Source organism: Ranitomeya imitator, chromosome 1 (genome assembly GCF_032444005.1).
Source record: "Ranitomeya imitator isolate aRanImi1 chromosome 1, aRanImi1.pri, whole genome shotgun sequence".
NCBI lineage: Eukaryota > Metazoa > Chordata > Amphibia > Anura > Dendrobatidae > Ranitomeya > Ranitomeya imitator.
Window position 1 is genome coordinate 1188232459 of NC_091282.1, and position 22434 is coordinate 1188254892.

A 22434-nucleotide genomic window follows, 5' to 3' on the forward strand; every position below is an offset into this window, starting at 1 on the left:
CTATGAGTAGTGGAAGCCAAAGAGTTCAGAAAACGAATTCATACTCCTGTCCTGTCATCCATACTCCCATCATCCTTATTCCCATCATCCTTACTCCCTTCATCAATATCCATACTCCCTTCATCCTTACTCCCATCATCCATACTCCCATCATCCTTATTTCCATCATCCATACTCCCATCATCCTTATTTCCATCATCCATACTCCCATCATCCTTACTCACATCATCCATACTCCCATCATCCATACTCCCACCATCCTTACTCCCATCGTCCTTACTACCATCATCCTTACTCCCATCATCCTTACTACCATCATCCTTACTCCCATCATCCTTACTACCATCATCCTTATTCCCATCATGAATACTCCCATCATCCTTATTCCCATCATCCTTATTCCCATCATCTTTACTACCATCATCCTTATTCCCATCATCCTTATTTCCATCATCCATACTCCCATCATCCTTACTCACATCATCCATACTCCCATCATCCATACTCCCACCATCCTTACTCCCATCATCCTTACTACCATCATCCTTATTCCCATCATCCTTATTCCCATCATCTTTACTACCATCATCCTTATTCCCATCATCCTTATTTCCATCATCCATACTCCCATCATCCTTACTCCCATCATCCTTACTCCCATCATCCTTACTCCCATCATCCTTACTCCCATCATCCTTACTCCCATCATCCTTACTCCCATCATCCTTACTACCATCATCCTTATTCCCATCATGAATACTCCCATCATCCTTATTCCCATCATCCTTATTCCCATCATCTTTACTACCATCATCCTTATTCCCATCATCCTTATTTCCATCATCCATACTCCCATCATCCTTACTCACATCATCCATACTCCCATCATCCATACTCCCACCATCCTTACTCCCATCATCCTTACTACCATCATCCTTATTCCCATCATCCTTATTCCCATCATCTTTACTACCATCATCCTTATTCCCATCATCCTTATTCCCATCATCCTTATTCCGATCATCCATACTCCCATCATCCATACTCCCATCATCCATCATGCTCCACTTCGGCTGTCATTTAAGGCCCCGCCAGCCCAGGAGCCGGGGAAAAGTCCACGGCCCTCCACTGGGGCCCATCCAGACAGCCCGTAACGAGGGGGTATCCCGAAGGGAGAGTGACAACAGACCCGTGTCCCCTAAATCGGCCCCAAGGTCCACTCGTGCTGCAGCTGTTAAGTGTTGGCGGTGCTAAGGGCCCGGACATGTGGCTGCCAACTGCCCCCTAACAACTGAACCCATGTACTGTGGGTATACCCCCGAGTGTCTATGTACACCCAACTCGTCTGCACCGCAACTACAGACATCGCCAGCAGTGATCCCCAATTGTGCCAGGTACTCGTCAACAGGTACGAGATGGATGCTCTCTTGGACTCGTGGAGCTTAGTGACTTTGGTCCATGGGTCCCTTGTTGCCGGGGAAAACCCCAATGGACATAAAGTGGGGGTGGTATGTATCCATGGGAAACTCAGAGTACCCGACCACGGAAGTTACTTTTTCCACACCATGTGGACAAACATGGTGGGAATGGTGAAGACCCTTCCATATGGGACTGTGTTGGGAAGAGACTTGCCCCTATTCTGGTCCCTGTGGAAGACCAGGGTTAACCTTCCTTAGGTAAATGTTATCCTGGGCATGGAACCCGAAGATACCGAGTCAGGGATACCTGCCGTAGGAGTCGCCAACATAGGGACAGAGTGTAACCCCGATAGGTTTCCCCTAGAGGTATTGGCAGGAGAGGTCGAGGAGACCCCACCGATCCCTGAGCTGGAGGTGTCCCCTGGTAAGTTCGGGATGAAGTGGTGGAACAGCTGGTGGTGCCCCAACCCAACCGTCAGGCGGTGCTAGACATGGCTCAATCTAGGAGGGCACTTGGGGGCCAAAAAGATGCAGGAGCACATTCTGCAGCGTTTTTTTTGGCCTGTGGACTACGTGGAGGTCCAGAGTTAGGTTACTTTCACACTTCCGTCTTTATAGATCCGTCACAATGCGTCGTTTTGGGAAAAAAACGCATCCTACAAATGTGCCTGCAGGATGCTTTTTTTTCCCATAGACTTGTATTGCCGAGGGATCGCGACATATGGCCATACGTCGCGTCTGTCGTGCACTGGATGCATCGTGTTTTGGCGGACCGTCATCATGAAAAAACGTTCAAGGGAACGTTTTTTTGTACGTCGCATCCTGCACTTTGGAGTGCGCATGCCCGGGCAGAGATCTCTAGCTCCTCCCCGGGACTTTAGAATGGGCAGTGGATGCGTTGAAAAACTGCATCCGCTGCCCACGTTGTGCCGAATTTTAACAACGTCCGTCGGTACGTCGTGCTGACGCTTAGCGACGGCCCCGTATCGATAGAAGTGTGCTATGATGTGGTGGCCTTGGAGCAGCATGAGACGTACTCTGGAGAAGGTGGTCCCTGTACTGACCGCAAACCCTGAACCTAGCAGCGCAACTAAAAGTAGCCGTGGGGGTACCTAACTCTCCCTAGACCCCTCGGCACAGCCTAAGATCTAACTACCCCTAAAGACAGAAACAGGAAACCTATCTTGCCCCAGAGAAAATCCCCAAAGGATAGATAGCCCCCCACAAATATTGACTGTGAGAGGAGAGGGAAATAACATACGCAGATATGAAATCAGATTTTAGCATAGGAGGCCATACTAGCTAAAAAGAAAGAAAAGAACAGAGTACTATGCGGTCAGTATAAAAACACTAGAAAATATCCACCGCAGAAAATACGGATCACCACATCTGACTAAAGACATGGGGGGTATATCTGCATCTCCAGAGAAATAGCTAGGCTGCAAAAAATCCTTCACAGACCAAGCTGGACAAGACAAAAACATGAAAATGCACAGAACTATAAGGTCCACTGCAGGTGGACAGCAAAAACAAAGCCAGGACTTATCTTTGTAGAAAAACACAGCAAACTGGAGAGACCAGCAGGGAAGTGAATCCTTCAAGAACAATGGACAACTGGCACTGACTAAAGGATCCAGCAAAGCTATATACCCCAGTCAGTTTTGCAATTAGTAGATACACCTGTCCACTCCTGCAATCCAGGCACAACTGCATTACTCTCTACAACCACCGGAGGGAGCCCAAAAGCTGAATTCACAACAGTACCCCCCCTTGAGGAGGGGTCACCGAACCCTCACCAGAGCCCCCAGGCCGATCAGGATGAGCCCAATGAAAGGCACAAACCAAATCAACGGCATGGACATCAGAGGCAGAAAGCCAAGAATTATCCTCCTGGCCATAACCCTACCACTTGACAAGGTACTGAAGCTTCCGCCTCGAAAAACGGGAATCCAAAATCTTAACAACATATTCCAACTCCCCATCGACCAATACAGGGGCCGGAGGATCAACAGAGGGAACAACGGGCTCCACATATTTCCGCAACAAAGATCTATGGAAGACATTATGAATAGCAAAAGAGGCCGGAAGCGCCAGGCGAAAGGACACCGGATTAATAATCCGTGACGGGAAGATAACCAAACCAGATCACCAACCCGAAGCCGGGAACCAACACACCGACGACGGTTAGCTAAACGCTAAGCCTCCTCCTGAGACAGCACCAAATTGTCCACCACATAAGCCCAAATCTGCTGCAACCTGTCGACCACAGAATCCACACCAGGAAGGTCAGAAGGCTCAACCTGCCCAGAAGAAAAACGAGGATGAAAACCAAAATTACAAAAAAAAAGGCGAAACCAAAGTAGCCGAACTAGCCCGATTATTAAGGGCAAACTCGGCCAATGGCAAAAAAGCCACCCAATCATCTTGATCAGCAGACACAAAGCATCTCAAATAGGTCTCCAAGGTCTGATTAGTTCGCTCAGTCTGGCCATTTGTCTGAGGATGAAATGCAGAGGAAAAAGACAAATCAATGCCCAGCTTCGCACAAAAGGCCTGCCAAAACCTAGAAACAAACTGGGAACCTCTGTCGGACACAATATTCTCCGGAATACCATGCAAACGAACCACATGCTGAAAAAACAACGGAACCAAATCAGAAGAAGAAGGCAATTTAGGCAAAGGCACCAAATGAACCATCTTAGAAAATCGGTCACAGACAACCCAGATAACCGACATTCTTTGGGAAACAGGAAGATCGGAAATAAAATCCATAGAAATATGTGTCCAAGGTCTCTCAGGGACCGGCAATGGCAAAAGCAACCCACTAGTGCGGGAACAGCAAGGCTTAGCCCGTGCACAAATCCCACAGGACTGCACAAAAGAACGCTTATCCCGTGACAAGGAAGGCCACCAAAAGGACCTACCAACCAAGTCTCTGGTACCAAAAATCCCAGGATGGCCAGCCAACACAGAACATTGAACCTCAGAAATCACTTTACTAGTCCATCTATCAGGAACAAACAGTTTCCCCACAGGACAGCGGTCAGGCTTATCAGCCTGAAATTCCTGAAGAACCCGTCGCAAATCAGGGGAGATGGCAGAAAGAATCACCCCTTCCTTCAAAATGCCGACCGGCTCACGAACCCCAGGGGAATCAGGAAAAAAACTCCTAGAGAGGGCATCCGCCTTAACATTCTTAGTACCAGGAATGTACGAGACCACAAAATCAAAACGGGAGAAAAACAGGGACCATCGAGCCTGTCTAGGATTGAGCCGTTTGGCAGACTCGAGGTAAATCAGATTCTTATGATCGGTCAGGACCACAATACGGTGCTTGGCCCCCTCAAGCCAATGTCGCCACTCCTCAAATGCCCACTTCATAGCCAATAACTCCCGATTGCCGACATCATAATTGCGTTCCGCAGGCGAAAACTTCCGAGAAAAGAAGGCACACGGTTTCATCAAGGAACCATCAGAATTCCTCTGAGACAAAACGGCCCCTGCCCCAATCTCAGACGCGTCAACCTCAACCTGAAATGGAAGAGAAACATCTGGCTGATGCAAACACAGGGGCAGAAGTAAATCGACGTTTAAGCTCCTGAAAGGCAGAAACAGCCGCGGAGGACCAATTCGTCACATCAGCGTCTTTCTTGGTCAAATCGGTTAGAGGTTTAACCACACTGGAGAAGTTGGCAATGAAACAACGATAAAAATTCGCAGAGCCCAATAATTTCTGAAGGCTCTTCACAGACGTGGGCTGAATCCAATCATGAATGGCCTGAACCTTAACCGGATCCATTTCTATAGATGAGGGAGAAAAAATGAAACCCAAAAAAGAAACCTTCTGCACTCCAAAGAGGCACTTTGACCCCTTCACAAACAAAGCATTATTACGGAGGATCTTAAATACCATCCTGACCTGTATCACATGAGACTCCCAATCATTGGAAAAAATCAAAATATCATCCAAATATACAACCATGAATTTATCAAGATAACTCCGAAAGATATCATGCATGAAGGATTGGAACACAGATGGGGCATTAGAGAGTCCGAATGGCATCACAAGGTATTCAAAATGGCCTTCGGGCGTATTAAATGCAGTTTTCCATTCGTCACCCTGCTTGATACGAATAAGATTATATGCCCCTCGAAGGTCAATCTTAGTAAACCAGCTAGACCCCTTAATCCTAGCAAACAAATCAGTAAGCAAAGGCAAGGGGTATTGAAATTTAACCGTGATCTTATTCAAGAGGCGATAATCAATACAAGGTCTCAAGGAGCCATCCTTCTTGGCAACAAAAAAGAACCCCGCTCCCAACGGTGAAGAAGATGGCCGAATATGCCCTTTCTCCAAAGACTCCTTAATATAGTTCCGCATGGCGGTATGTTCAGGCACAGACAGGTTGAAAAGTCGGCCCCCTAGGGAACTTACAACCTGGAATCAAATCAATAGCACAATCACAGTCCCTATGCAGTGGAAGGGAACTGGATTTGGGCTCATCGAATACATCCTGGAAGTCAGACAAAAACTCAGGAACTTCAGAAGAGGGGGAAGAGGAGATTGACATCAAAGGAACCTGATCATGAACCCCCTGACAACCCCAACTAGTCACAGACATGGATTTCCAATCTAACACCGGATTATGTAGCTGCAACCATGGAAAACCCAGCACAATATCATCATGCAACACCAGAAAACGACAATCTTCCTGATGGGCTGGCGCCATGCGCATGGTCACCTGTGTCCAAAACTGAGGTTTATTTTTAGCCAACAATGTAGCATCAATGCTCCTCAAAGGAATAGGGTTCTGCAAAGGCTGCAAGGGAAAACCACAACGTCTGGCAAATTCTAAGTCCATTAAGTTCAGAGCGGCGCCTGAATCCACAAATGCCATGACAGAAAATGATGATAATGAGCAGATCAAGGTCACAGATAACAGAAATTTAGGTTGTATAGTACTGATGGCAACAGAACTAGCGATTCTCTTAGTACGCCTAGGGCAATCAGAAATAACATTAGCAGAATGGCCGCAGTAAAAACACAACCTATTCTGACGCCTGAATGTTTGATGTTCAGCTCTAGACAAAATCCTATCACACTGCATAGGCTCAGGGTTCCGCTCAAAGGACAACGCCACAGTGTGCACAATTCTGCGCTCGCGCAAGCGCCGATCAATCTGAATGGCCAGAGACATAGAATCACTCAGACCAGCAGGCGTGGGGAACCCCACCATAACATCTTTGACGGATTCAGAAAGACCCTTTCTGAAAATTGCCGCCAAGGCATCCTCATTCCATTTAGTCAGTACCTGATGTGAATTCTGTGGCAGAGTTCACTCCTGTGGTCACAAGTGGTACTTCGGCTGATTCTCTCTGGGATCTTCCGTTTGTGGAGGAAAGTGGTACTGCAGCTTCTGAGTTTCCTCCCTCAGGTGATCTGGTGAGCTCGTTAGCTTCTTCTCTACTTAACTCCACCTGATGCTTTGATCTATGCTTCCTGTCAATGTTTCAGTGTGGGACTTGTTTTTTCCCTGGATCATTCCTGTGGCCTGCTGCTCTGCAAAGCTAAGTTTTGCTTATGTTATTTTGTTGCTATTTTTCTGTCCAGCTTGCTTTATTGGTTTTTCTCGCCTGCTGGAAGCTCTGAGACGCAGAGGGACCACCGCCGTACCGTTAGTCGGTGCGGAGGGTCTTTTTGTCCCCTCTGCGTGGTTTTTTATAGGTTTTTGTGCTGACCGCAAAGTTATCTTCCCTATCCTCGTTCTGTTCAGCTAGTCGGGCCTCACTTTGCTAAATCTGTTTCATCTCTATGTTTGTGTTTTCATCTTACTCACAGTCATTATATGTGGGGGGCTGCCTTTTCCTTTGGGGAATTTCTCTGAGGCAAGGTAGGCTTATTTTTCTATCTTCAGGATTAGCTAGTTTCTCAGGCTGTGACGAGGCGCCTAGGTTCTGGTCAGGAGCGCTCCACGGCTACCTTTAGTGTGGTTTGATAGGCTTAGGGATTGCGGTCTGCAGAGTTCCCACGTCTCAGAGCTCGTTCTATTATTTTGGGTTATTGTCAGTTCACTGTATGTGCTCTGACCTCCATGTCCATTGTGATTCTGAATTGCCTTTCATAACAGTACAGGAAGCCAAAAGTGCTAATGATTCTCAATAGAGGGAAAAAAGAAGTTCTGAGACCTTTTTTTTTTTCTTTGCACTGTGTTTTGTCTTTTTTTCCCCCTAGACATTTGGGTGGTTCAGGACACAGGTGTAGCAATGGACATTAAAGGTCTGTCTTCATGTGTGGATCAGCTCACGGCAAGAGTTCAAAATATTCAAGATTTTGTGGTCCAGAATTCTTTGCTTGAACCGAGAATTCCTATTCCAGATTTGTTTTTTGGAGATAGAACTAAATTTCTGAGTTTCAAAAATAATTGTAAACTATTTCTGGCTTTGAAACCTCGCTCTTCTGGTGACCCAATTCAACAGGCTAGGATCGTCATTTCTTTTTTTGCGCGGCGACCCTCAGGACTGGGCGTTTTCTCTTGCGTCAGGAGATCCTGCATTGAGTAATATCGATGCGTTTTTCCTGGCGCTTGGGTTGCTGTACGATGAGCCTAATTCAGTGGATCAGGCAGAAAAAAATTTGCTGGCTCTTTGTCAGGCTCAGGATGAGATAGAGGTATATTGTCAGAAATTTAGAAAGTGGTCAGTGCTCACTCAATGGAATGAATCTGCGCTGGCAGCAATATTCAGAAAGGGTCTCTCTGAAGCCCTTAAGGATGTCATGGTGGGATTTCCTATGCCTGCTGGTTTGAATGAGTCTGTCTTTGGCCATTCAGATCGGTCGACGCTTGCGTGAGCGTAAACCTGTGCACCATTTGGCGGTATTACCTGAGCTTAAACCTGACCCTATGCAGTGTGATAGGACCTTGACCAGAGTTGAACGGCAAGAACATAGACGTCTGAATGGTCTGTGTTTCTACTGTGGTGATTCCACTCATGCTATCTCTGATTGTCCTAAGCGCACTAAGCGGTTCGCTAGGTCTGCCACCATTGGTACTGTACAGTCAAAATTTCTTCTGTCCGTTACCTTGATCTGCTCTTTGTCATCATATTCTGTCATGGCATTTGTGGATTCAGGCGCTGCCCTGAATTTGATGGACTTGGAATATGCTAAGCGTTGTGGGTTTTTCTTGGAGCCCTTGCAGTGTCCTATTCCATTGAGAGGAATTGATGCTACGCCTTTGGCCAAGAATAAGCCTCAATACTGGACCCAGCTGACCATGTGCATGGCTCCCGCACATCTGGAGGTTATTCGCTTTCTGGTGTTGCATAATCTGCATGATGTGGTCATGTTGGGGTTGCCATGGCTACAAGCCCATAATCCAGTATTGGTAATCCATGTCGGTGTCCAGCTGGGGTTGTCAGGGGGTACATGGTGATGTTCCATTTCTGTCAATTTTGTCAACCACGCCTTCTGAGGTCCCAGAGTTCTTGTCTGATTACCGGGATGTATTTGATGAGCCCAAGTCCAATACCCTACCTCCGCATAGGGATTGTGATTGTGCTATCAATTTGATTCCTGGTAGTAAATTCCCAAAAGGTCGATTGTTTAATTTGTCCGTGCCTGAGCACACCGCTATGCGCAGTTATGTGAAGGAATCCCTGGAGAAGGGGCATATTCGCCCGTCATCGTCGCCATTAGGAGCAGGGTTCTTTTTTGTAGCCAAGAAGGATGGTTCGCTGAGACCTTGTATAGATTACCGCCTTCTTAATAAGATCACGGTTAAATTTCAGTACCCCTTGCCATTGTTATCTGATCTGTTTGCTCGGATTAAGGGGGCTAGTTGGTTCACAAAGATAGATCTTCGTGGTGCGTATAATCTGGTGCGAATTAAGCAAGGCGATGAATGGAAAACTGCATTTAATACGCCCGAGGGTCATTTTGAGTATCTCGTGATGCGGTTCGGACTCGCCAATGCTCAATCAGTGTTTCAGTCCTTTATGCATGACATCTTCCGAGAGTACCTGGATAAATTCCTGATTGTGTACTTGGATGACATTTTGATCTTCTCGGATGATTGGGAGTCTCATGTGAAGCAGGTCAGAACGGTTTTTCAGGTCCTGCGTGCTAATTCTTTGTTTGTGAAGGGATTAAAGTGTCTCTTTGGTGTGCAGAAGGTTTCATTTTTGGGGTTCATCTTTTCCCCTTCTACTATCGAGATGGATCCTGTTAAGGTCCAAGCCATCCATGATTGGACTCAGCCGACATCTCTGAAAAGTCTGCAAAAGTTCCTGGGCTTTGCTAATTTTTATCGTCGCTTCATCTGCAATTTTTCTAGTATTGCTAAACCATTGACCGATTTGACCAAGAAGGGTGCTGATGTGGTCAATTGGTCTTCTGCTGCTGTGGAAGCTTTTCAAGAGTTGAAGCATCGTTTTTCTTCTGCCCCTGTGTTGTGTCAACCAGATGTTTCTCTTCCGTTCCAGGTCGAGGTTGATGCTTCTGAGATTGGAGCAGGGGCTGTTTTGTCGCAGAGAGGTTCTGGTTGCTCAGTGATGAAACCATGCGCTTTCTTTTCCAGGAAGTTTTCGCCTGCTGAGCGTAATTATGATGTGGGCAACCGAGAGTTGCTGGCCATGAAGTGGGCATTCGAAGAGTGGCGTCATTGGCTTGAAGGAGCTAAGCATCGCGTGGTGGTATTGACTGATCATAAGAACTTGACTTATCTCGAGTCTGCCAAGCGCTTGAATCCTAGACAAGCTCGTTGGTCGTTGTTTTTTGCACGTTTTGACTTTGCGATTTCGTACCTTCCGGGCTCTAAAAATGTGAAGGCGGATGCTCTGTCTAGGAGTTTTGTACCCGACTCTCCGGGTTTATCTGAGCCGGCGGGTATCCTCAAGGAAGGAGTAATTGTGTCTGCCATCTCCCCTGATTTGCGGCGGGTGCTGCAAAAATTTCAGGCTAATAAACCTGATCGTTGCCCAGCGGAGAAACTGTTTGTCCCTGATAGGTGGACGAATAGAGTTATCTCTGAACTTCATTGTTCGGTGTTGGCTGGTCATCCTGGAATCTTTGGTACCAGAGAGTTAGTGGCTAGATCCTTTTGGTGGCCCTCTCTGTCGCGGGATGTGCGTGCTTTTGTGCAGTCCTGTGGGATTTGTGCTCGGGCTAAGCCCTGCTGTTCTCGTGCCAGTGGGTTGCTTTTGCCCTTGCCGGTCCCGAAGAGGCCTTGGACACATATCTCTATGGATTTTATTTCTGACCTTCCCGTTTCTCAAAAGATGTCAGTCATTTGGGTGGTCTGTGATCGCTTTTCTAAGATGGTCCATCTGGTACCCTTGTCTAAATTGCCTTCCTCCTCTGATTTGGTGCCTTTGTTCTTCCAGCATGTGGTTCGTTTGCATGGCATTCCAGATAATATTGTTTCTGACAGAGGTTCCCAGTTTGTTTCGAGGTTTTGGCGAGCCTTTTGTGGTAGGATGGGCATTGACTTGTCTTTTTCCTCGGCTTTCCATCCTCAGACTAATGGCCAGACCGAGCGAACCAATCAGACCTTGGAAACATATCTGAGGTGCTTTGTTTCTGCTGATCAGGATGACTGGGTGTCCTTTTTGCCTTTGGCTGAGTTCGCCCTTAATAATCGGGCCAGCTCGGCTACCTTGGTTTCACCGTTTTTCTGCAATTCTGGGTTCCATCCTCGTTTCTCTTCTGGACAGGTTGAGTCTTCGGACTGTCCTGGTGTGGATACTGTGGTGGACAGGTTGCAGCAGATTCGGACTCAGGTAGTGGACAATTTGACCTTGTCCCAGGAGAAGGCTCAACTTTTCGCTAATCGCAGACACCGTGTGGGTCCCCGACTTCGTGTTGGGTATCTGGTTTGGTTATCTTCTCGTCATATTCCTATGAAGGTTTCCTCTCCTAAGTTTAAACCTCGTTTTATTGGTCCGTATAGGATTTCTGAGGTTCTTAATCCTGTGTCTTTTCGTCTGACCCTTCCAGATTCTTTTTCCATACATAACGTATTCCATAGGTCATTGTTGCGGAGATACGTGGCACCTATGGTTCCATCTGTTGAGCCTCCTGCCCCGGTTTTGGTGGAGGGGGAATTGGAGTATATTGTGGAGAAGATTTTGGATTCTCGTGTTTCAAGACGGAAACTCCAGTATCTGGTTAAATGGAAGGGTTATGCTCAGGAGGATAATTCCTGGGTTTTTGCCTCTGATGTCCATGCTCCCGATCTTGTTCGTGCCTTTCATGTGGCTCATCCTGGTCGGCCTGGGGGCTCTGGTGAGGGTTCGGTGACCCCTCCTCAAGGGGGGGGGTACTGTTGTGAATTCTGTGGCAGAGTTCACTCCTGTGGTCACAAGTGGTACTTCGGCTGATTCTCTCTGGGATCTTCCGTTTGTGGAGGAAAGTGGTACTGCAGCTTCTGAGTTTCCTCCCTCAGGTGATCTGGTGAGCTCGTTAGCTTCTTCTCTACTTAACTCCACCTGATGCTTTGATCTATGCTTCCTGTCAATGTTTCAGTGTGGGACTTGTTTTTTCCCTGGATCATTCCTGTGGCCTGCTGCTCTGCAAAGCTAAGTTTTGCTTATGTTATTTTGTTGCTATTTTTCTGTCCAGCTTGCTTTATTGGTTTTTCTCGCCTGCTGGAAGCTCTGAGACGCAGAGGGACCACCGCCGTACCGTTAGTCGGTGCGGAGGGTCTTTTTGTCCCCTCTGCGTGGTTTTTTATAGGTTTTTGTGCTGACCGCAAAGTTATCTTCCCTATCCTCGTTCTGTTCAGCTAGTCGGGCCTCACTTTGCTAAATCTGTTTCATCTCTATGTTTGTGTTTTCATCTTACTCACAGTCATTATATGTGGGGGGCTGCCTTTTCCTTTGGGGAATTTCTCTGAGGCAAGGTAGGCTTATTTTTCTATCTTCAGGATTAGCTTGTTTCTCAGGCTGTGACGAGGCGCCTAGGTTCTGGTCAGGAGCGCTCCACGGCTACCTTTAGTGTGGTTTGATAGGCTTAGGGATTGCGGTCTGCAGAGTTCCCACGTCTCAGAGCTCGTTCTATTATTTTGGGTTATTGTCAGTTCACTGTATGTGCTCTGACCTCCATGTCCATTGTGATTCTGAATTGCCTTTCATAACACAGACCATTTTCTAAATTTCTGGCAATACAATTCTGCCGCTTCTTGACCTTGACACAGGGCTAACAAGATTTTCTCAGCCTGATCCACAGAATTAGGCTCATCATACAACAACCCCAATGCCTGAAAGAACGAATCAACATCAAGCAAAGCAGGATTGCCAGATTCCAGGGAAAATGCCCAATCCTGTGGGTCACCACGCAGCAGAGATATGATGATTTTAACCTGCTGAATAGGATCACCAGAAGACCGGGGTCTTAATGCAAAAAACAGTTTACAGTTATTTTTGAAACTCAAAAATTTGGATCTGTCACCAAATAATAAATCAGGAGTGGGACTCTTAGGTTCTAAGGCAGGAGTTTGAACAATATAATCTGAAATACCCTGTACCCTAGCAGGAAGCTGATCCACCCGAGAAACTCCTGAACATTCATGTTAATACAAGACTCCGTAGCCACCCAGAGGTAAAGAGGGAGGAACAGACCAAACAGGCTAAGGAAAAAAAAATGGCTCAAAATCTTTCCACCCTTCTTCTGAGATGCAATTAACTCATTGTTGGCCAGTTGTACTGTTATGATCTGGTGGCCTTGGAACAGCATGAGACGCACTCTGGAGAAGGTGGTCCCTGTACTGACCGCAACCCTGAACCTAGCAGCGCAACTAAAAGTAGCCGTGGGGGGTACCTAACACTCCCTAGACCCCTCGGCACAGCCTAAGATCTAACTACCCCTAAAGACAGAAACAGGAAACCTATCTTGCCTCAGAGAAAATCCCCAAAGGATAGATAGCCCCCCACAAATATTGACTGTGAGAGGAGAGGGAAATAACATACGCAGATATGAAATTAGATTTTAGGATAGGAGGCCATACTAGCTAAAAAGAAAGGATAGAACAAAGTACTATGCGGTCAGTATAAAAACACTAGAAAATATCCACCGCAGAAAATACGGATCACCACATCTGACTAAAGACATGGGGGGTATATCTGCATCTCCAGAGAAATAGCTAGGCTGCAAAAAATCCTTCACAGACCAAGCTGGACAAGACAAAAACATGAAAATGCACAGAACAATAAGGTCCACTGCAGGTGGACAGCAAAAACAAAGCCAGGACTTATCTTAGTAGAAAAACACAGCAAACTGGAGAGACCAGCAGGGAAGTGAATCCTTCAAGAACAATGGCCAACTGGCACTGACTAAAGAATCCAGCAAAGCTATATACCCCAGCCAGTTTTGCAATTAGTAGATACACCTGTCCACTCCTGCAGTCCAGGCACAACTGCATTACCGTCTACAATCACCGGAGGGAGCCCAAAAGCTGAATTCACAACATATATACTATACAGGAGAGATGACACACAGGTATATACTATATACAGGAGGAGATGACACACAGGTATATACTATATTCAGGGGAGATGACATACAGGTATATACTATATACAGGAGGAGAGGACACACAGGTATATGCTATATACAGGGGAGATGACACACATATATACTATATACAGTGGAGATGACACACAGGTATATACTATATACAGGAGCAGATGACACACAGGTATATACTATATACAGGAGCAGATGACACACAGGTATATACTATATACAGGAGGAGATGTGTTGTGAATTCTGTTGTCGGGCTCCCTCCTGTGGTCATGAATGGTGCTTCGGCTGGTTCTGTCAATGGGCTTCCTCTGGTGGTTGTGAGTGGGGCTGTGGCTTCTGAGTTTCCTTCCACAGGTGACGAGGTTAATTCGTTAGCTGGCTGCTCTATTTAACTCCACTTAGATCATTGCTCCATGCCACCTGTCAATGTTCCAGTATTGGTCTAGTTCTCTCCTGGATCGTTCTTGTGACCTGTCTTCCCAGCAGAAGCTAAGTTCGTGCTTGTTTTTCTCTTGTTTGCTATTTTTCTGTCCAGCTTGCTATTTTGATTTTAGTCTTGCTTGCTGGAAGCTCTGGGACGCAGAGGGAGCGCCTCCGCACCGTGAGTCGGTGCGGAGGGTCTTTTTGCGCCCTCTGCGTGGTCTTTTTGTAGTTTTTTGTACTGACCACAAAGTTACCTTTCCTATCCTAAGTCTGTTCAGTAAGTCGGGCCTCACTTTGCTAAATCTATTTCATCTCTGTGTTTGTAATTTTCATCTTTACTCACAGTCATTATATGTAGGGGGCTGCCTTTTCCTTTGGGGAATTTCTCTGAGGCAAGGTAGGCTTTATTTTTCTATCTTCAGGGCTAGCTAGTTCCTTAGGCTGTGATGAGTTGCATAGGGAGCGTTAGGAGCAATCCACGGCTATTTCTAGTGTGTGTGATAGGATTAGGGATTGCGGTCAGCAGAGTTCCCACGTCTCAGAGCTCGCCCTATATTATTAGTAACTATCAGGTCATTCTGTGTGCTCTTAACCACCAGGTCCATTATTGTCCTAACCACCAGGTCATAACAGTACAGGTGGCCCAAAGTATTTATGCATCTCAATAGAGGGATAAGAGAAGTTCTGAGACCTTTTTTTTTTCTTTGCAGTGTGTTTTGTCTCTCTTTTCCCCTTTACCTCTGGGTGGTTCAGGATACAGGTGTAGATATGGACATTCAAAGTCTGTCCTCTCGTATGGATAATCTCACCATTCAATATTTTGTGGTTCAGAATCCGATGTTAGAGCCTAAGATTCCTATTCCTGATTTGTTTTTTGGGGATAGATCTAAGTTTCTGAATTTCAAAAATAATTGTAAATTGTTTCTTGCTTTGAAACCTCGCTCCTCAGGTGACCCTGTTCAACAAGTGAAAATCATTATTTCTTTGTTACGTGGCGACCCTCAAGACTGGGCATTTTCCCTTGCGCCAGGAGATCTGGCATTGCGTGATGTTGATGCGTTTTTTCTGGCGCTTTGATTGCTTTATGATGAACCAAATTCAGTGGATCAGGCAGAGAAAATCTTGCTGGCTCTGTGTCAGGGTGAGGATGAGGTAGAGATATATTATCAGAAGTTTAGGAAGTGGTCTGTACTCACTCAGTGGAATGAATGTGCCCTGGTAGCAATTTTCAGAAAGGGTCTCTCTGAAGCCCTTAAGGATTTCATGGTGGGATTTCCCATGCCTGCTGGTCTGAATGAGTCTATGTCTTTGGCCATTCAGATCGATCGACGCTTGCGTGAGCGTAAAGCTGTGCACCATTTGGCGGTATTATCTGAGCATAGACCTGAGCCTATGCAATGTGATATTGGACGGTTCCATTTTGTTATTGCGACTATATACTATTTATAGCTTGCCATCTGTTAGATGTCGTTGCTTGTATATACCTCATTTTCACGTTTGATTTATTTTGGATTTTGATTTGTTATTTTGATTTTTGTACATTATTTATATTCTCAGTGACTGATGAAGGTCCGTTTTGTATAGGACCGAAACGTTTCTTGTTGCTGATTAATAAAATATCTCTTCAGACATTAAAGTTGAGTGCCAGGTTTTGTCATATATGCAATGTGATAGGACTTTGACCAGAGCTGAACGGCAAGGACACAGACGTCGGAATGGGCTGTGTTTTTACTGTGGTGATTCCACTCATGCCATTTCCGATTGTCCTAAGCGCACTAAGCGTTTCGTTAGGTCTGCCACCATTGGTACGGTACAGTCGAAATTTCTTTTTTCCGTTACTCTGATTTGCTCTTTGTCATCCTATTCTGTTATGGCATTTGTGGATTCAGGCGCTGCCCTGAATTTGATGGACTTGGAGTTTGCTAGGCGCTGTGGTTTTTTCTTGGAGCCCTTGCAGTATCCTATTCCATTGAGAGGAATTGATGCTACGCCTTTGGCCAAGAATAAGCCTCAGTACTGGACCCAATTGACCATGTGCATGGCTCCTGCACATCAGGAGGATATTCGCTTTTTGGTGTTGCATAATCTGCATGATGTGGTCGTTTTGGGGTTGCCATGGCTACAGGTCCATAATCCAGTATTGGATTGGAAATCTATGTCTGTGTCCAGCTGGGGTTGTCAGGGGGTACATGGTGATGTTCCATTTTTGTCTATTTCGTCATCCACCCCTTCTGAAGTCCCGAAGTTTTTGTCGGATTACCGGGATGTATTTGATGAGCCCAAATCCAGTGCAGTACCTCCTCATAGGGATTGCGATTGTCCTATCAATTTGATCCCTGGTAGTAAGTTTCCTAAGGGCCGACTGTTCAATTTATCTGTGCCAGAACACGCCGCTATGCGGAGTTATATTAAGGAATCCTTGGAGAAGGGTCATATTCGCCCGTCGTCGTCACCATTGGGAGCAGGGTTCTTTTTTGTGGCCAAGAAGGATGGTTATTTGAGACCTTGTATTGATTACCGCCTTCTTAATAAGATCACAGTCAAATTTCAGTACCCTTTGCCGCTGCTGTCTGATTTATTTGCTCGGATTAAGGGGGCTAGTTGGTTCACCAAGATAGATCTTCGTGGTGCGTATAATCTTGTGCGTATTAAACAGGGCGATGAATGGAAAACAGCATTTAATACGCCCGAGGGCCATTTTGAGTACCTGGTTATGCCATTCGGGCTTTCCAATGCTCCATCAGTATTTCAGTCCTTTATGCATGACATCTTCCGAGAGTACCTGGATAAATTCCTGATTGTATATTTGGATGATATTTTGGTCTTCTCGGATGATTGGGAGTCTCACGTGAAGCAGGTCAGAATGGTGTTCCAGGTCCTTCGTGCGAATTCTTTGTTTGTGAAGGGGTCAAAGTGTCTCTTTGGAGTTCAGAAGGTTTCATTTTTGGGTTTCATTTTTTCCCCTTCTACTATCGAGATGGACCCTGTTAAAGTCCAGGCCATTTATGATTGGACTCAGCCGACATCTGTGAAGAGTCTGCAAAAGTTCCTGGGCTTTGCTAATTTTTATCGTCGCTTCATCAGTAATTTTTCTAGTGTTGCTAAACCGTTGACTGATTTGACCAAGAAGGGTGCTGATGTGGTCAATTGGTCTTCTGCGGCTGTGGAAGCTTTTCAGGAGTTGAAGCGTCGTTTTTCTTCTGCCCCTGTGTTGTGCCAGCCAGATGTTTCGCTCCCGTTTCAGGTCGAGGTTGATGCTTCTGAGATTGGAGCAGGGGCTGTTTTGTCGCAAACAAGTTCTGATGGCTCGGTGACGAAACCATGTGCCTTCCGGGCTCTAAGAATGTGAAGGCTGATGCCCTGTCAAGGAGTTTTGTGCCCGACTCTCCGGGTGTTCCTGAGCCGGCGGGTATTCTCAAAGAGGGGGTAATTTTGTCTGCCATCTCCCCTGATTTGCGGCGGGTGCTGCAAAAATTTCAGGCTGATAGACCTGACCGTTGCCCAGCGGAGAAGCTGTTTGTCCCTGATAAATGGACTAGTAGAGTTATCTCTGAGGTTCATTGTTCGGTGTTGGCTGGTCATCCTGGAATCTTTGGTACCAGAGATTTGGTGGCTAGATCCTTTTGGTGGCCGTCTTTGTTGCGGGATGTGCGTTCTTTTGTGCAGTCCTGTGGGACTTGTGCTCGGGCTAAGCCCTGCTGTTCTCGTGCCAGTGGGTTGCTTTTGCCCTTGCCGGTCCCGAAGAGGCCCTGGACGCATATTTCTATGGATTTTATTTCGGATCTCCCTGTCTCTCAAAAGATGTCGGTCATTTGGGTGGTTTGTGATCGCTTCTCTAAGATGGTCCATTTGGTACCCTTGTCTAAATTGCCTTCCTCCTCTGATTTGGTGCCATTGTTTTTCCAGCATGTGGTTCGTTTACATGGCATTCCGGAGAACATCGTTTCGGACAGAGGTTCCCAGTTTGTTTCAAGGTTTTGGCGATCCTTTTGTGCTAGGATGGGCATTGATTTGTCTTTTTCCTCGGCTTTCCATCCTCAGACAAATGGCCAAACCGAACGAACTAATCAGACTTTGGAAACATATCTGAGATGCTTTGTTTCTGCTGATCAGGATGATTGGGTGTCCTTTTTGCCTTTGGCTGAGTTCGCCCTTAATAATCGGGCCAGCTCGGCTACTTTGGTTTCGCCGTTTTTCTGCAATTCTGGTTTCCATCCTCGTTTCTCTTCAGGGCAGGTTGAGTCTTCGGACTGTCCTGGTGTAGATACTGTGGTGGATAGGTTGCAGCAGATTTGGACTCATGTGGTGGACAATTTGACATTGTCCCAGGAGAAGGCTCAACGTTTCGCTAACCGCCGGCGCTGTGTGGGTCCCCGACTTCGTGTTGGGGATTTGGTTTGGTTGTCGTCTCGTTATGTTCCTATGAAGGTTTCCTCTCTTAAGTTTAAGCCTCGTTTCATTGGTCCGTATAAGATTTCTGAGGTTCTCAATCCTGTGTCATTTCGTTTGACCCTTCCAGCTTCTTTTGCCATCCATAATGTATTCCATAGGTCGTTGTTGCGGAGATACGTGGCACCTGTGGTTCCATCCGTTGGTTGAGGGGGAGTTGGAGTATGTGGTGGAGAAGATTTTGGATTCTCGTATTTCGAGACGGAAACTCCAGTACCTGGTCAAGTTGAAGGGTTATGATCAGGAAGATAATTCCTGGGTCTTTGCCTCTGATGTTCATGCTGCCGATCTGGTTCATGCCTTTCATTTGGCTCGTCCTGGTCGGCCTGGGGGCTCTGGTGAGGGTTCGGTGACCCCTCCTCAAGGGGGGGGTACTGTTGTGAATTCTGTTGTCGGGCTCCCTCCTGTGGTTATGAATGGTGCTTCGGCTGGTTCTGTCCATGGGCTTCCTCTGGTGGTTGTGAGTGGGGCTGCGGCTTCTGAGTTTCCTTCCACAGGTGACGAGGTTAATTCGTTAGCTGGCTGCTCTATTTAACTCCACTTAGATCATTGCTCCATGCCACCTGTCAATGTTCCAGTATTGGTCTAGTTCTCTCCTGGATCGTTCTTGTGACCTGTCTTCCCAGCAGAAGCTAAGTTCCTGCTTGTTTTTCTCTTGTTTGCTATTTTTCTGTCCAGCTTGCTATTTTTATTTTAGTCTTGCTTGCTGGAAGCTCTGGGACGCGGAGGGAGCGCCTCCGCACCGTGAGTCGGTGCGGAGGGTCTTTTTGCGCCCTCTGCGTGGTCTTTTTGTAGTTTTTTGTGCTGACCGCAAAGTTACCTTTCCTATCCTCAGTCTGTTCAGTAAGTCGGGCCTCACTTTGCTAAATCTATTTAATCTCTGTGTTTGTAATTTTCATCTTTACTCACAGTCATTATATGTAGGGGGCTGCCTTTTCTTTTGGGGAATTTCTCTGAGGCAAGGTAGGCTTTATTTTTCTATCTTCAGGGCTAGCTAGTTCCTTAGGCTGTGACGAGTTGGATAGGGAGCGTTAGGAGCAATCCACGGCTATTTCTAGTGTGTGTGATAGGATTAGGGATTGCGGTCAGCAGAGTTCCCACGTCTCAGAGCTCGTCCTATATTATTAGTAACTATCAGGTCATTCCGTGTGCTCTTAACCACCAGATCCATTATTGTCCTAACTACCAGGTCATAACAGAGATGACTTACAGGTATATACTATATACAGGAGGAGATGACACACGTATATACTATATACAGGAGATGACATACGGGTATATACTATATACAGGAGGAGATGACACACAGGTATATACTATATACAGGAGGAGATGACACACAGGTATATACTATACACAGGAGGAGATGACACACACATACAGTGGGGCAAAAAAGTATTTAGTCAGTCAGCAATAGTGCAAGTTCCACCACTTAAAAAGATGAGAGGCGTCTGTAATTTACATCATAGGTAGACCTCAACTATGGGAGACAAACTGAGAAAAAAAAATCCAGAAAATCACATTGTCTGTTTTTTTAACATTTTATTTGCATTTTATGGTGGAAAATAAGTATTTGGTCAGAAACAAACAATCAAGATTTCTGGCTCTCACAGACCTGTAACTTCTTCTTTAAGAGTCTCCTCTTTCCTCCACTCATTACCTGTAGTAATGGCACCTGTTTAAACTTGTTATCAGTATAAAAAGACACCTGTGCACACCCTCAAACAGTCTGACTCCAAACTCCACTATGGTGAAGACCAAAGAGCTGTCAAAGGACACCAGAAACAAAATTGTAGCCCTGCACCAGGTTTGGAAGACTGAATCTGCAATAGCCAACCAGCTTGGAGTGAAGAAATCAACAGTGGGTGCAATAATTAGAAAATGGAAGACATACAAGACCACTGATAATCTCCCTCGATCTGGGGCTCCACGCAAAATCCCACCCCGTGGGGTCAGAATGATCACAAGAACGGTGAGTAAAAATCCCAGAACCACGCGGGGGGACCTAGTGAATGAACTGCAGAGAGCTGGGACCAATGTAACAAGGCCTACCATAAGTAACATACTACGCCACCATGGACTCAGATCCTGCAGTGCCAGACGTGTCCCACTGCTTAAGCCAGTACATGTCCGGGCCCGTCTGAAGTTTGCTAGAGAGCATTTGGATGATCCAGAGGAGTTTTGGGAGAATGTCCTATGGTCTGATGAAACCAAACTGGAACTGTTTGGTAGAAACACAACTTGTCGTGTTTGGAGGAAAAAGAATACTGTGTTGCATCCATCAAACACCATACCTACTGTAAAGCATGGTGGTGGAAACATCATGCTTTGGGGCTGTTTCTCTGCAAAGGGGCCAGGATGACTGATCCGGGTACATGAAAGAATGAATGGGGCCATGTATCGTGAGATTTTGAGTGCAAACCTCCTTCCATCAGCAAGGGCATTGAAGATGAAACGTGGCTGGGTCTTTCAACATGACAATGATCCAAAGCACACCACCAGGACAACGAAGGAGTGGCTTCGTAAGAAGCATTTCAAGGTCCTGGAGTGGTCTAGCCAGTCTCCAGATCTCAACCCTATAGAAAACCTTTGGAGGGAGTTGAAAGTCCGTGTTGCCAAGCGAAAAGCCAAAAACATCACTGCTCTAGAGGAGATCTGCATGGAGGAATGGGCCAACATACCAACAACAGTGTGTGGCAACCTTGTGAAGACTTACAGAAAACGTTTGACCTCTGTCATTGCCAACAAAGGATATATTACAAAGTATTGAGATGAAATTTTGTTTCTGACCAAATACTTATTTTCCACCATAATATGCAAATAAAATGTTAAAAAACAGACAATGTGATTTTCTGGATTTTTTTTTCTCAGTTTGTCTCCCATAGTTGAGGTCTACCTATGATGTAAATTACAGACGCCTCTCATCTTTTTAAGTGGTGGAACTTGCACTATTGCTGACTGACTAAATACTTTTTTGCCCCACTGTATATACTATATACAGGGGAGATGACACACAGGTATATACTATATACAGGAGGACATGACACAGGTATATACTATATACAGGGGAGATGACATATAGGTACATACTATATACAGGGGCGATGACACACAGGTATATACTATATACAGTGGAGATGACACACAGGTATATACTATATACTGGAGGAGATGACACACAGGTATATACTATATACAGGAGCAGATGATACACAGATATATACTATATACAGGAGGAGATGTGTCATGATCCCAATGGCAGGGGATCACAAAAGGACAAGCACAAAAAACAAAACAAGCTCTAGGGTGATGGAAACTGAGCTGACCGCGATCCTGAACCTAACACACAACTAGCTGTGCCTACGATGATTCCTAGACGTCTCGCGCCAGCCGAAGGACTAACTTCCCCTATTAGAAGAAACACAGACCTCTCTTGCCTCCAGAGAAACACCCCACAGAAATAGCAGCCCCCCACATGTAATGACGGTGAAATGAGAGGAAAGCACATACGTAGTTATGAAAACAGATTCAGCAAAATGAGGCCCGCTAAAGCTAGATAGCAGAGGATACAAAAGTGAACTGCGCGGTCAGCGAAAAACCCTACAAAAAAACCATCCTGAAATT

At 46.0% G+C, this 22434-nt stretch overlaps 1 protein-coding gene across 1 annotated transcript; it reads right to left on the bottom strand.

Annotated features, from left to right (window-relative positions):
* Window positions 1-38: 38 nt before the first annotated feature.
* LOC138657020 (ribosome-binding protein 1-like) lies at window positions 39-1061 on the bottom strand. The gene has a single exon (XM_069744493.1). The coding sequence runs from the start codon at window positions 1059-1061 to the stop codon at window positions 39-41; it is 1023 nt and encodes a 340-aa protein (XP_069600594.1).
* Window positions 1062-22434: the final 21373 nt, after the last annotated feature.

What these genes read in the sequence shown, in the direction of transcription:
- LOC138657020 (XM_069744493.1), bottom strand. Translation starts at nt 1,061, where the DNA reads ATGATGGATGATGGGAGTATGGATGATGGGAGTATGGATGATCGGAAT.